At 37.4% G+C, this 20,711-nt stretch overlaps 1 protein-coding gene across 9 annotated transcripts in view; it reads right to left on the bottom strand.

Annotated features, from left to right (window-relative positions):
- KDM4C (lysine demethylase 4C) overlaps positions 1 to 20,711 on the bottom strand; it is a 398,538-nt gene that overhangs the window by 186,889 nt on the left and 190,938 nt on the right. For 6 of the 9 annotated variants that reach the window (XM_042243436.2, XM_004004373.6, XM_042243438.2 and 3 more), the window contains 2 exons: positions 4,452 to 4,645; positions 952 to 1,190 (listed from right to left, as the gene is read on the bottom strand). In XM_042243436.2, the coding sequence (XP_042099370.1) occupies positions 952 to 1,190; positions 4,452 to 4,645 (433 nt within the window). Of the gene's footprint in view, positions 1 to 951; positions 1,191 to 4,451; positions 4,646 to 15,094; positions 15,169 to 20,711 lie in introns of those variants that run through there. The other 3 variants (XM_042243439.2, XM_042243442.2, XR_006058671.2) reach the window with 3 other exon arrangements.

Below are 20,711 nucleotides of genomic sequence, written 5' to 3'. Positions count from 1 at the left end.
AGAATGGAGAAGAAGCCAAGGACTGATTAATTAGAACAATGATCAGGACTTTTCTTTTACTCTAAGTAGAATAAGAACAAGAAAATGGCAGGGCCAAGACCTAAGCTGAATCTTTTAAAAGAATCACTACAATTGCCAAATGGAGATCTGACTAGTAGGGGTGACTAGAGTGGACACTGGAAAAACAAGAAGGAGGCACCTTCTACAACAGTCCAGACAAAGATAACACATCTTGAGTGAAGAGGAAGCAGGGGGATGTCTGGATTTGGGAGAGCCCCACAACATAAAGATAGAATAGATGAGGGGAATAAGAGTGAGACAGGAATTACCAATAAGCTCCATTAGAAAAAGGGCAAAATCTCCCACAAGTATTAAAGAGGAAAAGCATAAAAACAGTTTCAAAGAAACATGCTACAAAAAAGGGGAAAAGCAAATCAGTTGAGATTTACAAATGATGGCTTTGGCACAGAGAAACAGCCAGGGGGCTATATATGCCGTTTCACAGGACTGAATGATTTTTGATGTTACTTTGTAAAATCTTAATCTTTATTTTCTTCTTAAAATTAATCTGAAAGCTAAGAATCTGCAAAGAATTATCTATAATTGGTTTTCTCTATTCCATGGGAATTCAAGAGAAGATTTCCAAAAATGTATTATATATTATAAATTGAGTTGCATCAAAAAAGTTTTTTTTCCATTTTAGAATCTTTTTTATTAAATGAAATAGGTACTGCTGGCTATTTGTTTTAAAATTTCATTACCCAGAACAGTGGTACTTCTGGCTTTTCTAACACTCCCTCGGCCTTCTAATTTAGTTACCTCATAGCTTTAGATAGCTTACTGGTTAAGCTCTGTGGAAAAGTAAGATATCTGTCCTAGAAAACACAGACTTAAGGAAGATCAGCAACTACCTACTACTAATACGTGAAACATAATCAGCTAGTTTCTCACCTGAGAATCTGATATTATCTGACAAATTATGATCCAGCTGCATCCTACTAACAGAGGCCTCTTTCTCTGAAGGTGCTTCTGTTTTTGCTAGATTCACTGCTTCTTCTGGCTTTCCATCATCCTTGAGATCACTTGGATCCGGGTCAGGAGTGGGTCCCTCTGCCCCACCAACTATAGCTGACAGTTTCTCATCCTCCTCATTCCTGGGCCTCTTAGAGTGAGAACTAGTACACTGGAAGCTATTAACAAGAAAAGCTGTAGTCAGAACACAATGTGGGCAAAGGACAGCAAAAAATATACACATAAGCATTATTTTCACTTATTGAAAAAACAGAATAAAAACCTGGTTTCTAATCATAATATACAAAGATAATCGTCATGATTAATATATCAAATTTGAAATTGAAATATTAACAGTTTTAATAACAATTTACTAAAAATTAAAACTAAAACAACGTTAAATAATTGATTATTAAAACATTATTGGGAAAAAGTCACTGTTGAAACTTTATATGGAGAAGGAAATGGCAACCTACTCCCATATTCCTGCCTGGAAAATCCCATGGACAGAGAGCCTGGTGGGCTACATACAGTCCATGGGGACTCAAAGAGTCGGACAAGACTGGGCAACAAAACAACAAAACTTTATAACAATATTAAAAGAAAGCTTAATATAAAAACTAAAGTGAAAAATCATGACACAGGGATAAAATCAAACAATATTTAGATAATAAAGAAAAAGGAAACAAGGTGACTCCTTAAAGCTGTTGTTAAAATTTTAGTAGATTATTTACATTCCAAGGTAACTTGGTGACTGTATTTGCCTGAGTTTCATATAATTGTGAAATATGCATGAAAATCATTAAGATTAAATGTCAAATTATCATTAGCCAAAGAAATTAAGAGACGAAGAAGGCTAACCACATGTATTTAACATCTTGTATCAATGTACTATTTATTTTCAGAGTGGACACCATTTTTATATTATTCCACTTCTAGTATTTTTCAGCAGGTCACTTCATAGCTTTATTGTAGATGCCTTCTGTATATGACACAACATTTCTAACACTTTCATTTGAGAATAGCTATAACTCAAACTAAATCAACATATATTTCAGAGTATGTACACACACACACACACACACACACACACACACACACACACACACACACACACACACGACATTCCCTGGTGTCTCAGAGGTTAAAGTGTCTGCCTCCAATGCGGCAGACTCGGGTTCGATCCCTGGGTCAGGAAGATCCCCTGGAGAAGGAAATGGTAACCCACTCCAGTATTCTTGCCTGGAGAATCCCATGGACGGAGAAGCCCGGTAGGCTCCAGTCCATGGGGTCGCATAGAGTCGGACACGACTGAGCGACTTCACTTTCACTTTCTATAGGAAGTCCCCATAAGATAAAGGGAGTAGCCAGGGATAACCTGGCTTTGGTAAATTGGCTAGAAGTAACAGTACTGATATCATCATCACTTTTACTGAAACCCATGCAGTGGTCTATGTGGAATATTTTACATTATGAATAGCATAGCACACATAAAATTAAAAGGTTAACATCTTTTTGAGATTTCAATGAATCATTCCCTTCATTAGATTTCCTTAAATACAGTATATTACTTAAGGGAGATCAGCAAACTCAATGATCAAGCCACAAAGGTGAGCATAATAAGCCCCTCAACACTAGGCTTTCTAACTGGGTAAGTAAAGACCATTGATTATTTTAACCTACTGAAAGACACTTCCCATCTGTTCGACGTCATATCTATGTTCAGTGTCAACCAACAAGGACCACTGTGATTAGTAACTAAGAGACCAGATTAAACACCTAAATTAGAGTGTTGTGTTTTCTGTCCATTAAAGAATAATCCTCAAGACGTTCTATTGGCCACTGACAGATTGACTACTGTCTCCTGCAGCAAATATTTTTTTGGCAATGTGGATTACACCTTTAGTCTCCAAATCAGTGTTTCCCAAACTTTTCAGAGTGCAACCCACAGTGAGTTATATACTTCAGATGATGACACGATACACACATACACTGATGCTGGCACATGTCATGAATCAATACTGACCATCACCTCATGGGAAGGACTGTGATACATTTTACTCTGTTTAACTTCCTAACGTTAAAATGCTGTTCCTAACCTATTAAATTGATTTGAAAAGTGACAGTTTGAAAACTCCTGCTGTAGACTATAGGGTGAAATAAGAACATCTGAGTTGTAATTCTGCTACTAATCCTGTGCCTCAAGTATATCTCTTATAAAATGCTGGTTTGATTCCATGTTCTTAAGGTTCCTTAACTCACTAGCATTCTAAAATAGCAGAAAATAAATTGTCAGGGAGAAAAATAAGAGAGAGAGACAGAGAAAGAGAGTCAGAAAATAAACATCAGAAGTGTGGGCAAAGATTTAAAATTACAGTGCTTTTTGGTTAGTAGCTAAAAACTGGAAAGAAGCTACAGGTCCAACTATAGGAGATTAGATAAAATACATGCAGGCATTAAAAATTCTGTAGCAAATCATTCAATTACATGAAAAAACACAAAACTGGTCAAATTACTAATAGAGCATGGCCCCAATTTTGGAAAGGTATATAATATAATAAATAAGAAATATATATGTAAAGGATATATACAAAATGTTAACACTGGTTATCTCTGGATTGTGAGGTAATGGGTGATTTGGGATTCCTTCATTATTCTTTTCCTTATTTTACAAATTTTCTCCAATGCACAAATATTACTTTTACAATCTGAAAGAAAAACAATGAGTAATATTGGAGAGTAAAAATACAACACAAACCTGGAAAACAAGAACCTAAAAAGGTTGCCTGAGGACCTGAGCGACAAAACACACTCCCTGTTTAATGTGTTTTAAGACAGCAAGATGACCATGACAGGCCTAAAGGCTTCTGAGATGGCCCTGGCCACAAAAATGGAATGTAGGATACATTACACAGAGACAACCACGTTACAGAAATACCACATGCTCTGACATCTGGTGAAAGCACAAAGCCGAGTGTGCATAATGCAGCAAGACAGAAGCTCCCCAACGAGAAAAGTAATATGAGATGTTTGACAAATGAAGAAGAGAACTACAAAAGTCAAAATCAATAGCCAAATTAAAAAGTTGGAAACCAAGTTATTGAAGCTGACAAAAATAAGGATATGAGTAGACAGCACCCATAAGACTTTAAATACATTCGTGTAAGGGGTTTAGAAGTTCCACAACTGTTCTATTTCTCATGCACTCCCAACACAACAGACCTCTCTTTTTACGTTTATTTATTTATTACACTCTATTTATTTATTGCACTTCCAAAGAATTACAAATACCTTGCCTCAAATTTTCAGTAAGATACTAAATAAACATACAATGAATAAACAGAAGAAAAGCAAATAAATAGTCTTTAAGAACGTTATGCTCAAGGACCCATTTTAACTCAGTAACCACAAGTGGGATGGGGTGGGGGCAAGATCATTACCTCCTGGATGCTTTTCTTACTTTCCTCCTCCTCTGCAGCCATGCTTTGACTTCAGGGGTGGATTCTGGAGTAGGCTTTGTGTGATCAATGGTATATATATCCTTTCCTTGTTTCCAAAGCTGGTATCTGTCTGGTTGAAATTTCCTCACAAAGATATCCATAGAAATTTTCACCATGTCTTTCCTGCAAGTGCACTGAAACACAATAGGGTTGGAGTGCTTTAGACACTTTGCTAACTACATAAAGTCACACTGAGTTGTTCTTTGAGTGTACCATACATGAATACTTAGTCACTACATAATTAAAAATAATGTTTTATATTTTCAAACATTCATTGAGTAACAAATTCAATTTCTCCTGAATGGAGGTGACAATCTGAATATTCACATCTATAAATGAGAGTAAGATGTTAAACTGCATTGCAAAGTGTATCAAGAACAACTGAAAGGAAAGAGCACACATTTGAAAGCATACCTACAAAGAAGGAATACCCTTCCAGCACAAGGATGCATCGCCGCACTGAATATCATAAAGAAGAAAATCTAGGTTGGCAATGAATAAAAGTAGCTAATAAATGTGTGGTTAGAATAATTTAACCAATAGATTGAAATAAATTTTCTCCAAGACGCACATTAATCACCTTAATGTTTATTAACAAATATACTCTCACAAAGTAACCAACAATTAGGAGCAAATAAACAGTCTCTTCTACATCATATCACATGAAACACCCAGCATCATCTCTACAATCATATCCATTAGGAAGAACAGTATTAAGGTAAGAAGTTCAAAGAAAAGATTATTTTGAACCCACTAGAACTTCCATTCTCATGAATACATAGTTAGCAGTCATTAGAACGTTTCCTATAAAGACCTCACACAGGTTAAAGTGTGTCCAGACTAATACTCCAGGCAGGCAGAATCTAAACAGTGCAACAGAGGTAGTCTCAAAGATGTAACTAACATACCTTCAGTTCAGTTCAGTTCAGTTCAGTCGCTCAGTCGTGTCCGACTCTTTGCGACCGCATGAATCGCAGCACGCCAGGCCTCCCTGTCCATCACCATCTCCTGGAGTTCACTCAGACTCATGTCCATCGAGTCAGTGATGCCATCCAGCCATCTCAACCTCTGTCGTCCCCTTCTCCTCCTGCCCACAATCCCTCCCAGCATCAGAGTTTTTTCCAATGAGTCAACTCTTCTCATCCCTAACACACCTGGCAATAGACTGGTTGACTCAACAACCGACTTGAAACTGTAAATCTTTTAATACTTTGGGAAAACAATTATCATCTCTATGCAAATTAATTTAAAGTTTCTTAATAATCTCCTGACCAAAATTTCCTCTACAGAGTTCCAATCTTGACTCGAAAGTTCAAGAAAAAGGAAAAAACAGAACATTTCAGGACATGGCTAGTAGTCTAATATGCTGAAAAGCAACTTCTCCAACTTCTAAAAATATTCTGTGGTTATTCTAAGTTATGATAATCCTTCTGTTCTCCTATATTCACAATCAATATTTCCTAATCCCTCCCTTCCCTCCCACCCCTAGAAATCCAGTCTGTCATCATCTACAATTAGCTCTTCACCTACCTGCATAAATCGTTTTACCAGGACACCTTCACTGTCAGACTCTGAAACTTAGTATAACAAAGCTAACTGATTTCCCTGCCTACAGTCTCTTCGAGCTCCAATTCATCTTCATAGCTGTCACTTTAATCTCTCTCAAATATCTCTTAATCTTTCATTTCCAAGTTCAATACGTATAGTATTCTGCTCTGCCTTTAAAATAAAGTCTAATGTTCTGAGCCTGGCATTCAAGGCCTCTTAAGCTTTATCTCCACTAGTGAGACATCCAGGTTTCTCTTCCACTGCAAGTCAAATGAATATTCCTATTCAACCACAAAGCAGAGTCACTGTGAGCCTCCTTACCTCAATACTTCTGATCCTACCACAAAGCCTTCCAGCTCACCATTCTGCCATTCAAAGAAAATTCATCCTAAACACTGAATGCAAATTGTACCAATTATCCTTCTGAATGGAGTACTATTTATCTACATCACTGCTTTCTATCATTAGTTAAGTACAGGCAGACTTCATTCTATTACACATTGCTTTATTGCACTTTCCTCTAACATACTTTGCAGATAAAGTGCTTTTGACAAATTGAAGGTTTGTGGCAACTATGCATCAAGTCAATCAATTTTTCCTACAGCATTTTCCAACAGCGGTTGCTCTCTTCATATCTCTGTGTCACATTTTGGTAATTCTCAACATTTCAAACTTTTTCATTATTAGGGTGATCTGTCATCAGTGATTATTGATGTTACTATTGCAAAAAGAATAAAACTTGCTGAAGGCTCAAATGATGGTTAACTATTTTTAGCAATAGAATATTTCTAATTAAAATATATACTTTTTTCTAGACATAAAACTATTGCACATAATAGACTGCAATACAATATAAACATAACTTTTATCTGCACTGGGGAACCAAATAATTTGTGACTCGCTTTTTCTGGGGAAAGGAACTGAATCCCCAATCTCTGAGGCATGCCTGTAAAAAGAGAGTTTTGAGTCATTTTTAAGTCGTCCTGGCTCAGAAATATGGAAAATGAGGATCATTAGATATTTGAAGATATTTTGCTTTAAGATGCAACCTTTCACTAAAAGGAAGAAATGAAATTTAGACTCACCTGCAGAAACTCTCTTATTTGAGTACAGTGTTACTAATATTTGCTTTGTGAAAAAAAAAGAAGTGGATAATATAGATACTATAAGTTGCCTTGGCATCGAAGAATTTTGTGTTACATTTTAATTTCCTATCCCTCTCTCCTAGAAGTCTTGAATTATGTACACATACAACACGATCCATTGGTCAACTGATTCTCTGACTCAGTACAAGAATTTATGTCCTAAGTTATAGAAACAGAGAAGAAATTAATGGTTGCCAGGGTTAAGGGAAGAAATGACAGTGAGAGGGAAGCAGGTGGGTTCAGGTATACAAGGCAATGTGAGGGATCCTTGCAGTGGTGGAAATATTTTGTATCTTGACTCTATCATTGTCAATATCCTCTTTTCCTATATTGTACTATAATTATGCAAGAAATTACCATCAGAGTAACAGGGTAAAGGATACACAGGATCTATGTGTCTTATTTTTAGCAACTGGATATGAATCTACAATTATCTAAAGATAAAACATTTAAGAAAAAAATAAACCCAAAGACTTCCTTAAACATACATATATATGTATATATGTTTAACCTTCAATTTTAAATATCAGAAATGCAGGCATAAAATACCCAAAATAATGCAAGGGAACAATGCCAGAGTCAAAAATAATTGAAAGTGAAAGTGAAGGTGCTCAGTCCTGCCCGACTCTGTGACTCCAAGGGCAGTAGCCTGCACCAAGCTTCTCCATCCATGGGATTTTCAAGGCAAGAGTACTGGAGTGGATTGCCATTTCCTTCTCCAGGGAATCTTCCCAACCCAGGGATCGAACCCAGGTCTCTTGCATTGTAGACAGATGCTTTACCGTCTGAGCCACCAGGGAAGTCCAAAAATAGTTAAAGGAAACTTTAAAAGCACAGAGAAAATCTACTTTTGTCAGTAGTGACAATTAACACATTCATCTAAAGCCCTAAAGATTATTAAGAACATTTAATAGAATGTGCAATGTGACTTTACTAGCATGGAAGACATAAACAATCCCATTTAGGAACCCAGAAATTACAGACTACATATTGGTACAAAAAGCAGTAACAGGTAATAACTCTCAAGAAAGGTATTTTGGATATGAATTCAAAACACTAATAGAGATGGCTTTTCTTACTGTTTCTTTTAAGAGTATACCTATTGTTTATACAATATGTGATGTATGCAATGCTAAGTTCATATTTAAAGGGAGTTGTCAGGAGTCTATAACCACAGAACTCTTCCATATTTCACTACTCTAAGACCTGTTACACAGAAAGATGATTATTCGTTCCTGTCTCCCGGGAAGTCGAATTCATGCTGTTATTTACACTGTAAACCAGCAATCTAATTTCAAGATGAAAATGTTTCTAAAAATCAGCAACTTTCTAAGGCAGCAAATACTAAGCTAGTCATCTGAATTGGAGAATTGGAAATTTCATATAACAACAGTATATGATTAATAAAATAAGAAGCTGAGGCTTAATAAAAAAAAAAAACCCAAACTAAGGTATTACTTGAACATACTTTCTTTGTGACACACAGTATGGCTAACGGGGGGAGGGCGGGGAGGAACTTTCACAAGCAAATATCTGATAAGGAAGACTTTGAAGGTATGCAAACATCTGAAATTATCCTGCTTTCCAGTCTATTTATAATAATTAAATGGTAATTAAGAAGGAACTGAGGAAAGGGAATTCCCTGGTGGCCCAGTGGCTAAGATTTCGCACTTCCAATGCAGGGGGCCCAGACTGATCCCCCTGGTCAGGGAACTGGATGCCACATGCCACACCTATGAGTCTGCATGCCACAGCAAAGACCCAGGGGAGCCAAATAAGTAAATAAAAAATAAATATTAAACAATGAAAAAGGTACTAAGGCAAGAATAACTTAAACTAAGATAACAAACCTGGTAAGCCACTTAATGTGGCTGTTATGGGTTTAATTGTATCTCCCTTCCACCCTCAAAAGGGATGTTGAAGTTCTAACCCCAGTACACCAGAATACAGACCTACTTTGGAGACAGGGTTAAGGCAGAAGTAATTACATATGGTGTTACTGAGTAGAGTGGGCCCTTAATCCAGTAGGACTGGTGTCCATATCAAAAAAGAAGAGGCACAGACACGCAGGGAAGAAGGCCATGTAAAGATGGAGGCACAGATTGGAATAATGCATCTCCAAGGCAAGGGCCATCAAGGATTAACTCTGCCGCCAGGAAGAAGCCTGGAAAGGTCTCAGAGGGAGGAGAGGACTACAGGTACCTTGATTTTGGACTTTTGGCCTCCAGAACCCTGAGGCAACAAATTTCTGTTGTTGTAATTCACCCAGTTGGTGGCTCTATTACAGCAGTCCAAGGGAACTAATTACTACAAAATTTTGGGACTAGGAAGTGCAGCACTTCTATAGCAACCAGCTTAAAATGCAGAGTGGCTTTGGGGAGGAAAAGCATAGAGAAGGCTTTCATCATCACAGACTATATATATATATTATATAATATATATATATAATGAAGAACAGAGTATTGCGACATGTGCTGGATGTGCTTCTGGCAAGGTCTCGGAGATAAATGAGGAATGTAGTATTGGACACTGGAGGAAAGGTGATCCCTGTTGTGAAAAGTGGAAAAGCCGTGTTATGTTGGGTGAAAGGTAGAACTTAAAAATTACAAACTTGGAAACTGAGATTTCCAATGAAAGAATGGAAAGTTCAGCTTTGCTTGTCTTGTCTGCTTACCGTGAGACAGGAGAAGAAAGAAAGAAACTGAGGAAAGAACTGCTAAGCAAGAAAAAAACCAGTTTGGAAAACTCTCAGCCTATCCACAGAGTATATTCTGGACACTGGGCCAGTGGTTTGGCTGGTTAGACATTTGAGATGTACAGAACAGTCTTTGGACTCTGTGGGAGAGGGAGAGGGTGGGATGATTTGAGAGAATGACACTGAAACATGTATAATATCATATAAGAAACGAACCGCCAGTCCAGGTTCGATGCAAGATACAGGATGCTCGGTGCTGGTGCACTGGGATGACCCAGAGGGATGGTACGGGGAGGGAAGTGGGAGGGGAGTTCACAATGGGGAACACATGTACACCCGTGACAGATTCATGTTGATGTATGACAAAACCAATACAATATTGTAAAGCAATTAGCCCCCAATTAAAATAAATAAATTTAAATTAAAAGTAAATAAATAAAGAGATTAGGCACGTGAGTCATGGATCAGATCAGCCATCTCAGCAGAAGCCAGGAATGGAGATGTGATTATCCAGGAAAGGCCTGTGGAGGATACTCTTGTGTGATGGCTTGGATACCCCTGAGGTGCAAAGAAGATCAACCAAGTCTGTGAGGGCTTTATGTTAGAAGAAATGATGCCAGCCTGAATTGGAAATGACAAAGACAGGATGAAATGAAGGAATAATGACTAACAGGACAACTCACAAGGAAGAGGACTGAGCCAACAGTCCTCTGTAACATCTGTTACAGCTGCAGAAAAACTCTTATATGGAACATATAGAAAAATGCTGCCATATGTTTTATTTAAGATATATTAATGGAGGCCCACCTGCAATGGAGGAGACACAGGAGATACGGGTTCGATCCCTGCATTGGGAAGATCCCCTGGGGAGGAAATGGCAACCCCCTCCAGTATTCTTTCCTTTTTTTTTTTAACCCTCGCTCCCCTCACTCAAGTATTCTTGCCTCAAAAATTCCATGGACAGAGGAGCCTGGTGGGCTACAGTCCATGGGGTCACACAGAGTCAGATACAACTGAGCAACTATGCATGCACAATGGAAGTATTCAATAAAGCAGTAAACCCATTCATGTTAAATTTTTCTGAATGACATAAACCCACAAATTATTACTATCCAATCAACAATATGCTAGATAATACATAAAAATAACATTATTTCTTTTAAAATTCTACATGGGATTATAATGCCTTGGAAGAAGAGAAAAAGGAAGCATGACAACAGTTTGTTGAGAAACTACAAACCCACAATGCAGCATACTCTGACACTTAAAACTTGGACCAAATTCCAGCTTCAACACTAACCAGCCATGTAACCTTGATAAAATTATTAAATGTCTCTGTGCCTCAGCTACCTCATTTGAAAAACTTTCTCATTTGAAAAACAGAGCATAATAATGGTAACTATCTCACAAGGACTAAGCTTTTTGTATCTGTAAAATAGACTACTGTCAACTACAAGTTTGCACTTACCAAGAGCCTTGCCACTTCAGTACCTTGCCTTGACAACCCCATGAAGAGTATGAAAAGGCAAAAAGATAGGACACTGAAAGATGAACTCCCCAGGCCGGCAGGTGTCCAATATGCTACTGGAGAAGAGTGGAGAAATAATACCAGGAAGAATGAAGAGACAGAGCCAAAGAGAAAACAACGCCCAGCGGTGGATGTGACTGGTGATGCAAATAAAGTCTGATGCTGTAAAGAACAATACTGCATAGGAGACTGGAATCTTAGCTACATAAATCAAGGCAAATTGAAAGTGGTCAAACAGGTGATGGCAAAAATAAACACTGACATTTTAGGAATCAGTGAACTAAAATGGACTGGAATGGGCGAATTTACCTCAGATGACCATTATATCTACTACTGTGGGAAAGAATCCCTTAGAAGAAATGGAGTAGCCAACATGGTCAACAGAAGAGTCCAAAATGCAGTACTTGGATGCAGTCTCAAAAATGACAAAATGATCTCTGTTTCCAATGCAAACCATGCAATATCACAGTAATCCAAGTCTATGACCCGACCAGTAATCCCGAAGAAGCTGAAGTTGAATGGTTCTATGAAGACCTACAAGACCTTATAGAACTAACACCCAAAAAAGATGTCCTTTTCATTACAGGGGACTGGAATGTGTAAGTAGGAAGTCAAGAGATACCTGGAGTAAAAGGCAAACTTGGCCTTGAAGTACAAAATAAAGTAGGGCGAAGGTTAGCAGAGTTTTGCCAAGAGAATGCACTAGTCATAGCAAACACCCTCTTCCACCAACACAAGAGAAGACTCTACACATGGACATCACAGAAGACTCTACAGATGGCCAATACCAAAATCAGACTGATTATATTATTTGCAGTCAAAGATGGAGAAGCTCTATACAGTCGGCAAAGACAAGACCAGAAGTTGACTGTGGCTCAGATCATGAACTCCTTATTGCCAAATTCAGACTTAAACTGAAGAAAGTAGGGAAAACCACTAGACCATTCAGGTATGATCTAAATCAAATCCCATACAGTGGAAGTAACAAACAGATTCAAGGGATTAGATCTGACCGACAGAGTGCCTGAAGAACTATGGACAGAGGTTCCTGACATTGTACAGGAGACAGTGATCAAGATCATCCCCAAGAGAAAGAAATGCAAAAAGGCAAAATGGTTGTCTGATGAGGCCTTACAAATAGCTGAGAAAAGAAGAGAAGCTAAAGGCAAAGGAGAAAAGGAAAGATACACCCATTTGAATGCAGAGTTCCAAAGAATAGCAAGGAGAGATAAGAAAGCCTTCCTCAGTGATCAATGCAAGGAAATAGAGGAAAACAACAGGATGGGAAAGAGTAGAACTGTCTTCAAAAAAATTAGAGATACCCAGGGAACATTTCATGCAAAGATGGGCATAATAAAGGACAGAAATGGTATGGACCTAATAGAAGCAGAAGATATTAAGAAGAGGTGGCAAGAATACACAGAAGAACTATATAAAAAGATCTTCATGACCCAGATAACCACGATGGTGTGATCACTCACCTACAGCCAGACATCCTGGAATGTAAAGTCAACTGGGCCTTAGGAAGCATCACTACAAACAAAGCTAGTGGAGATGATGGAATTTCAATTGAACTATTTCAAATCCTAGAAGATAATGCTGTGAAAGTGCTGCAATCAATACGCCAGCAAATTTGGGAAACTCAGCAGTGGCCACAGGACTAGAAAAGGTCAGTTTTCATTCCAATCCCAAAGAAAGGTAATGCCAAAGAATGGTCAAAATACCACACAACTGCAATCATCTCAAACACTAGCAAAGTAATGCTCAAAATTCTCCAAACCAGGCTTCAACAGTATGTGTACTGTGAACTTCCAGATGTTCAAGCTGGATTTCAAAAAGTCAGAGGAACCAGAGATCAAATTGCCAACATCCACTGAATCACTGAAAAAGCAAGAGTTCCAGAGAAACATCTACTTCTGCTTTATTGACTACACCAGAGAGAATCTACTCTAGAGAGAATCCCTTGGACTGGAAGGAGATCCAACCAGTCCATACTAAAGGAAATCAATCCTGAATATTCGTTGGAAGGACTGATGCTGACGCTGAAATGCTACTATTCTGGCCACCTGGTATGAAGAACTGGCTCATATACTGCAGTCTTCTACTGACACATGAGCAGTCGGTGTAACTTAAAACCAAAGAGCACTGTAAGAAACTGTCTGACTGCACTGAACAACTACAAATCCCAGTCTGTGCAGTCAGTATGGTAACGTGTGCCCATGAGAATTGAAAATGACTCATTTTAAAAACACAAATAGCACATCAATACTTGTTTCCTTCAAAAATTCAAATCAACAACTGGAAAAGTTAGGTTTTTATCAAAATCTAGTCTCCCCCAGAAAATTAATGTTTTTGAAGGTTACTGGTTATCTTCAAGGCACAACCAAACTACTACATTCATTCATTCATTTTCAGTCGCTCAGTCGTGTCCGACTCTTTGCAACCCCATGAATTGCAGAATGCCAGGCAGGCCTCCCTGTCCACCACCAACTCCCGGAGTTCACTCAGACTCACATCCATCGAGTCCATGATGCCATCCAGCCATCTCATCCTGGGTCGCCCCCTTCTCCTCCTGCCCCCAATCCCTCCCAGCATCACAGTCTTTTCAATGAGTCAATTCTTCACATGAGGTGTCCAAAGTACTGTGCTTCAGCTTTAGCATCATTCCTTCCAAAAGAAATCCCAGGGCTGATCTCCTTCAGAATGGACTGGTTGCATCTCCTTGCAGTCCAAGGGACTCTCAAGAGTCTTCTCCAACACCACACTTCAAACGCATCAATTCTTCGGCGCTCAGCCTTCTTCCCAGTCCAACTCTCACATCCATACATGACCACAGGAAAAACCACAGCCTTGATTAGATGGACCTTAGTCGGCAAAGTAATGTCTCTGCTTTTGAATATACTATCTAGGTTAGTCATCACTTTTCTTCCAAGGAGTAAGCATCTTTTAATTTAGTTTACAACATTCAGCAAAACTGTCTTACATCTCCAAACACAGAAGCTCTGAAAATAGGGGACTGTGTTTCAAATGGGAAAGTGCCAAACATTCAGTGGAATCACCATTCACTTACTTTGAGAGCCCAGAAGTTTGTACACTACAACCTGCCCTTTAAAAGAACTTCATAAATAAAGGGAAGAGAAACAGTCTCAATTTCTTTGATTTCTAACAACACATTGTCCTTAGTCATGACAATAAGAATTAAGAATGTTATTAACATAATGAGATACAACAATTCATTACTGTTTAAGTAGTCACAAAGATATTACTTAGAGTAAAGTATTAGGGATAACGACCTCTTTTTAACAAAGAAAGTGACTGATGAAAATAACTAATTTAGAGTTAAAACCAGTAACTAGCTGAAACAATTATATTCAAAACCACAAAACTACCTTTTATAGTAACAGATAATTTAATACTCAGTATGTTCATATAATTCATTGGGGGGAAAATGTTTATCAACTTGTCACAATAATTCAGAAAGGTAGAAACAAGTATCTCATTCCCATAAAAGGACACTGGGGCCAACAAAGATCATCCAACTAGTAAGTGAATATACACACAGGTCTGACTACAAACGTATGCTATTACATTTCTTTGCTTCCTGTTTTTTCTTTAAACATTTACCGTCCAGTTAGTGAGTGCCAAACATTATCACAGAAATGAGTACCTGAGATTGGTGTAACCTCACATCCAAGTCTATGCTATCAGTAGGTAACGTGGCCATGAGCACTGGAAATATGCCTAGTATGAATCAAGATGTGTTGTGTGTTAAATTATACACCAGATTTCAAAGACTTAAAAAGAAAAAAAAGGATATAAGGTATGTTAATAATTTTTCACATTACATATTGAAATATACAAATGAATCTATTTATCCACTCCAGTATTCTTGCCTGGAGAATCCCATGGACGGAGAAGCCTAGTAGGTTACAGTCCACGGGGTCGCAGAGTCGGATACAACAGAGCAACTTCACCACCACCACCGCATATAAATTAATATATATATAAATTTTGCATATATGTTTTAGGTTAAATAAAAAGTGTATTTAAATTTTTTTTTAATTCAGACAATTTTAAGGCTAGAGTATTAAGAGAAATCCTGAACTATAGAACGTGGGTATACAATGGAAAGGGAGAATCTTTCTTAACCAAATATTTTAACCAGCTGATCAAAAATTTACCCTTCATTCTGCTAGGCTTATACCTCTTTCATTCCTTCCTATTTTTTAATGCTTTTATCTTTTTTCTTTTCTGTTTTTAACCCTTTTATCTGTTTTCAACTTAGTCATGTCCAAAGCCTAAAAACTCTCCAGTCCCCCTACATGTAAAAAATAGCCATCATTGAAACAAACTACGCTTCTATCAATCCACTAGCACTCCAGAATCTTCACCTTCATCTCACAACTACATAAACATGCACCCATCAATACAAATGAAGTGGGTTTCCACTGAATCATACCAAACTTAAAGGAGAGAAAGGCCAGCTCTTTGTAAAACTGTCACAATACTAACTCATTATATTTGCAGGATTCCAGGAACCCCAGACTTTTTCCTGTACACTTATGCTTAGTTTTTTCTCATTTCAAATAGGAATGGGGAGCAATATTTTCCAATATCCACTCAAATTTTTAAGATAGTACTTCTGATCAGTATTTTCTGGCATTACGTTCCAAACATAATGAACATAAGAACAGTCACTCAGTTCTTATGAAACCAACTGATTATTTTAACAGAAAGATGGCCAAATTTAAATGGCTGTTAATCATTAAATACAATAACTTTAGAAAACAGATGAATTATACAGTTAATGAAGCCAATGTCTATTGACAGGATATTATTCTGCTATTTGTAGAAGTATCTAGCCTATTGAGATACAACAAAAATTTCTGAAGGAAGTTTTGTTCTTTTTATGTTCACCACAAAGTTAAGAGCATATATGTATTTATTATTTATAGTTAAATACTTTTATTGTATTTAATGGGCTGACTAACTGTAAAAATGTAATGGAACCTATTCATATTGAAATTATTCCAAATAAATTTCAAAAATAAGTAAAATCTTCTTTTCTGTAGTCCATTCTTTCTATTATCATAAAATTTTCATTGACAGTTACAAATCTTAACAGAATTTCACCCTTCTTGGAGTACTCCAAACAGACCAACTATTAGCTAGCTCAAAACTGAATTACATTAGAAAAGGGGGAATTCAGAATCAGTGTAACAAATACAGATAAATATAATATACATTATGCTAAGCTACAGAAATCAGGTATTTAAAAAGTTCACACTGGTGATTATTCCACCTGATTAATGAATAGAACTATGTTTACTATAATGGATAAGGAGTAGCCACACTGCTCTAACTGACTACAGCTAGAGTTGTTGAAACTAACTACAGCTCTTCTGTTTATTAGCTGAGTAAAAGTGGGTAAACCTTGAGCTCTGCATCATCTCTCTCACATAAAAATGTTCTCCTGGCTCTCTCACAGGGGGTTCAAAAATTTTTAAGCGTGTTAATACACTAGGATCAACTTGAGCTCTTTAAAAAAAGATTATGATTATGATCTCCCCAACTCTCTTCCCCGCAAAAAAACTAAAAGACTCAAAATGCTGTTGTAAAGCAATGTAATGTTTTAAAGTTTAAGTCTGGACTCAAACACTTATGTTTTACAGAATATATTTTCAAAGATAGTAGAGCCACATGATTCTTGAGCTCATTCTTCAAATGAGCTTAAGAAAAAAAATGCATGAAACCAACGTAAGAGTAGAACAGAAAAGGCCTCCTGCCCGTTTCTATCTATGGAAATCTTTAGGTACCCATCACTATATACCCAAATGGGCTTCTCCCCTTGGTCATATGTAATATCCATTATAATACGGATTTACTTCATCTGTACACTTATTCACTCATTGCTCATTTGTACATGTACCCTCTTAACAAATAATTTTGGGAGAAAATTATTATAATTACTTTATAATTTATTATTTCAATATAAGAAAGTTTTTAAATATTTAGAATTAAGATAAAAGATAGATAGCATATTAAAAAGCAGATATATTACTTTGCCAATAAAGGTCCGTCTAGTCAAGGCTATGGTTTTTCCCGTGGTCGTGTACGGATGTGAGAGTTGGACTGTGAAGAAAGCTGAGTGCCGAAGAATTGATGCTTTTGAACTGTGGTGTTGGAGAAGACTCTTGAGAGTCCCTTGGACTACAAGGACATCCAACCAGTCCATCCTAAAGGAGATCAGTCCTGGGTGTTCATTGGAAGGACTGATGTTGAAGCTGAAACTCCAATACTTTGGCCACCTCATGCGAAGAGTTGACTCATTGGAAAAGACCCTGATGCTGGGAAGGATTGGGGGCAGGAGAAGAAAGGGACGACAGAGGATGAGATGGCTAGATGGCATCACGGACTCGATGGACATGAGTCTGAGTGAACTCCAGGAGCTGGTGATGGACAGGGAGGCCTGGCATGCTGTGATTCATGGGGTCACAAAGAGTCGGACATAACTGAGCAACTGAACTGAACTGAAGATAAAAGTAATATTTGAACAGCACTTTGATTTTGATTTTCTGAGTAACATTTCTTTTAATATTAGTCAAAGACAAAGTAAAAGGCCATTTCACCAGATCACATGAAAAGTAAACTATATAATTACATTTATACTGACTGAGCAGGGAGAGAAAAGAAATAACTTTGAGATCAGTATTAACCAGCAAACCCACTATAAAAAGAGTGCAAAGGTCATTTCCTTTGTCCTTAATATCTATTAATGAAGCAAGTGCTGCAGAAGACCTGAACATTCCTTGTTTTCCCCATACTGGTCTGCAGAGTTTCCAGAACTCTGATTTTGTCAAACTGTACAAAACACTAAGAGGCTCTGGGAATCCTAGCATACACACCCAGAGAAAAAGTCTAAATGTTCTGTTTTCATGGACATGGCAAAGAAAGTAGCTCTAAAATACCCTTAAAGGCCAAAAAGATCATCATAGTCCATAGTAAGAAAGTAGGATACCAGAACTGAATTTCTTATTCTCATTTTAATAAATCATTATTGTGAACTATTTCAGATACCTTTGCCATATCTGACCTTCCTCTTACAGTCTATTTTAAGTCATGAAAATATACATTGTATCTTTTCAAGAAGTACATTCTAGGTGCCTAGAGGATTAGAAGCACCTAAAAATATTTTGTGAATAAATAACCTTTTATAAATATATGAGGAAACAGAGGCTCAGAGCATTCAATGTGCCCAATGTCAAACTACTAACAAGTAATATGATGCTTACCAGATTCCAATCTAGAAAAACTCCCATACTCTTAACCAATCTACTGTGGATATTCAAAACCAAACCATATTTAACACATTTTAAATAGTTTTTAATTTAAATGTGGGCCATATTTTTCCATTCTAAACTTCTTTTTCTATGACCCATAACCAAGTTGAAATTACAGTTGAGAACAAATGCCTGGGTCCCATTATTTTTGCTTTTTATGCATGACATCATGCTGTGTTAACACAGTATATCCAGTCTAGCTAACAACTTTCCCAAATATGTTTCCTCTTCTCTGTCTGCTTTTAATAGGTTCAGATTCATTTCTTCTGAATATTTTCAGGCTCTACCATGCCAGGATATGTCTCCCTTATAAAGTAAGGCAATTATAAAGCAATTTAAGGTATGGGGCTAGAAACTCTATCTTTCTGACCTATGGGAACACTGCTCAGACAAAGAAAAACTATATAGAAAGAAGGGAAATGGATTCAAATAGCTTCCTCCAGGGGTCTCTCAAAAATTCTGTAGGAATTATTTTTAGAATCTCTGTTTCTCAACACTTCCCTAAGTATTCTCATAGAAAGGTTAAGGAAGTGCAGAGTTACAGATATTAAACAATCCACTTTCACTGTGCCATGTAAAACACAGCATGAAACTGAACTCTTTAGTACTGAGGAAGAGATGAAATTACTTTGTTCTGAATTCATGCGTTGTATGTCACACTTTATATGGGAGATAAATGTGGGCAAGATGAGATAAAAATAGGGCTCTGCAAAATCTTAGGGATCTAAGTATTTTATGAATATAAAGATTTGCTCCTAAGAGTCTATAAAATCATACGTGAGAGAGCTGACAGAAATGACATGGAAGTATACAGCAGATAACCTTTCTATGATGTTCAGATACACTGACTTTTGAATATTTTAAATATTTTTAATGACTAATTGGACACAATTAGAAGTTCTCTCATGCGTTCTTATGACATCTTGCAAGTCACTTAGTGTTTTTGTGCCTCAGTTTGTCATGTATGAATTATGATGACTGGAGTGGAATGAACCTTAGGAAATAAATCTTCCACTCCAACCATCATAATTCATACATGACAAACTGAGGCACAAAAACACTAAGTGACTTGCAAGATGTCATAAGAATGCATGAATGCTAAGTCACTTCAGTCAACGTCCAATTCTTTGTGACCCGACGGACTGTCACCCAGCAGGCTCGTCTGTCCATGGGATTTTCCAGGCAAGAATACTGGAGTGGCTTGCCATTCCTTTCTCCTGGGGATCTTCCTGACCCAGGGATCAAACCTACATCTCTTACATCTCCTGCACTGGCAGGTGGATTCTTTACAACTAGCACCACCAGGGAGGCCAGTCACAAGGACAGTGAGTGGGAAAAAAGTTCCAAGTGATGCAAGATTTCAATATCTTACCAACCATCATCTCTGGTATTTTCAACTTCCCATTCACTGAGCAACTACTAAGCTCACAGGAACACACTGAGTAATTCAAGGGGCTGATTGTGAAATTTGCCATTTCCCAGGTTTCATGATAGACTACTAGCTGTGGTAAAAAAGCATCTGACTAATGCTGGAGATGTTCACCTCCTCACTTCTGAGGAGCTGGAGATGAAGGCAACAACCTCTAACCCTCTTCCATCTCTTTTTTTGTATAGTTCAAACATTAATACCAATGTAGGAAATATGATTTCAAAAGTACTATCATTTTTCTAAAGGGGAAAGACAGGAACAAATTAGGAAAAGTATCAATGAAACAGCCATGTATGCATAACGTAATCCCCAGAATGGAAGCACTATAGAGTTTCATCGTTCCTCAGTATCCTTAGTGGACTGGCTCCAGGACTGCCCTCAGATACCAAAATGTATAGATGCTCAAGTCCCTAGTATAAAATGGGGTGGTAGTTGCATATAACCTATGCACATCTTCCCACACACTTTAAATTATTTGTAGATTACTTATAATACCTAAAACAATGTAGATACTC

This window comes from Ovis aries, chromosome 2 (assembly GCF_016772045.2).
Source record: "Ovis aries strain OAR_USU_Benz2616 breed Rambouillet chromosome 2, ARS-UI_Ramb_v3.0, whole genome shotgun sequence".
NCBI classification, from domain to species: Eukaryota; Metazoa; Chordata; class Mammalia; order Artiodactyla; family Bovidae; genus Ovis; species Ovis aries.
This window is presented reverse-complemented; position numbering and strand designations above follow the sequence as displayed.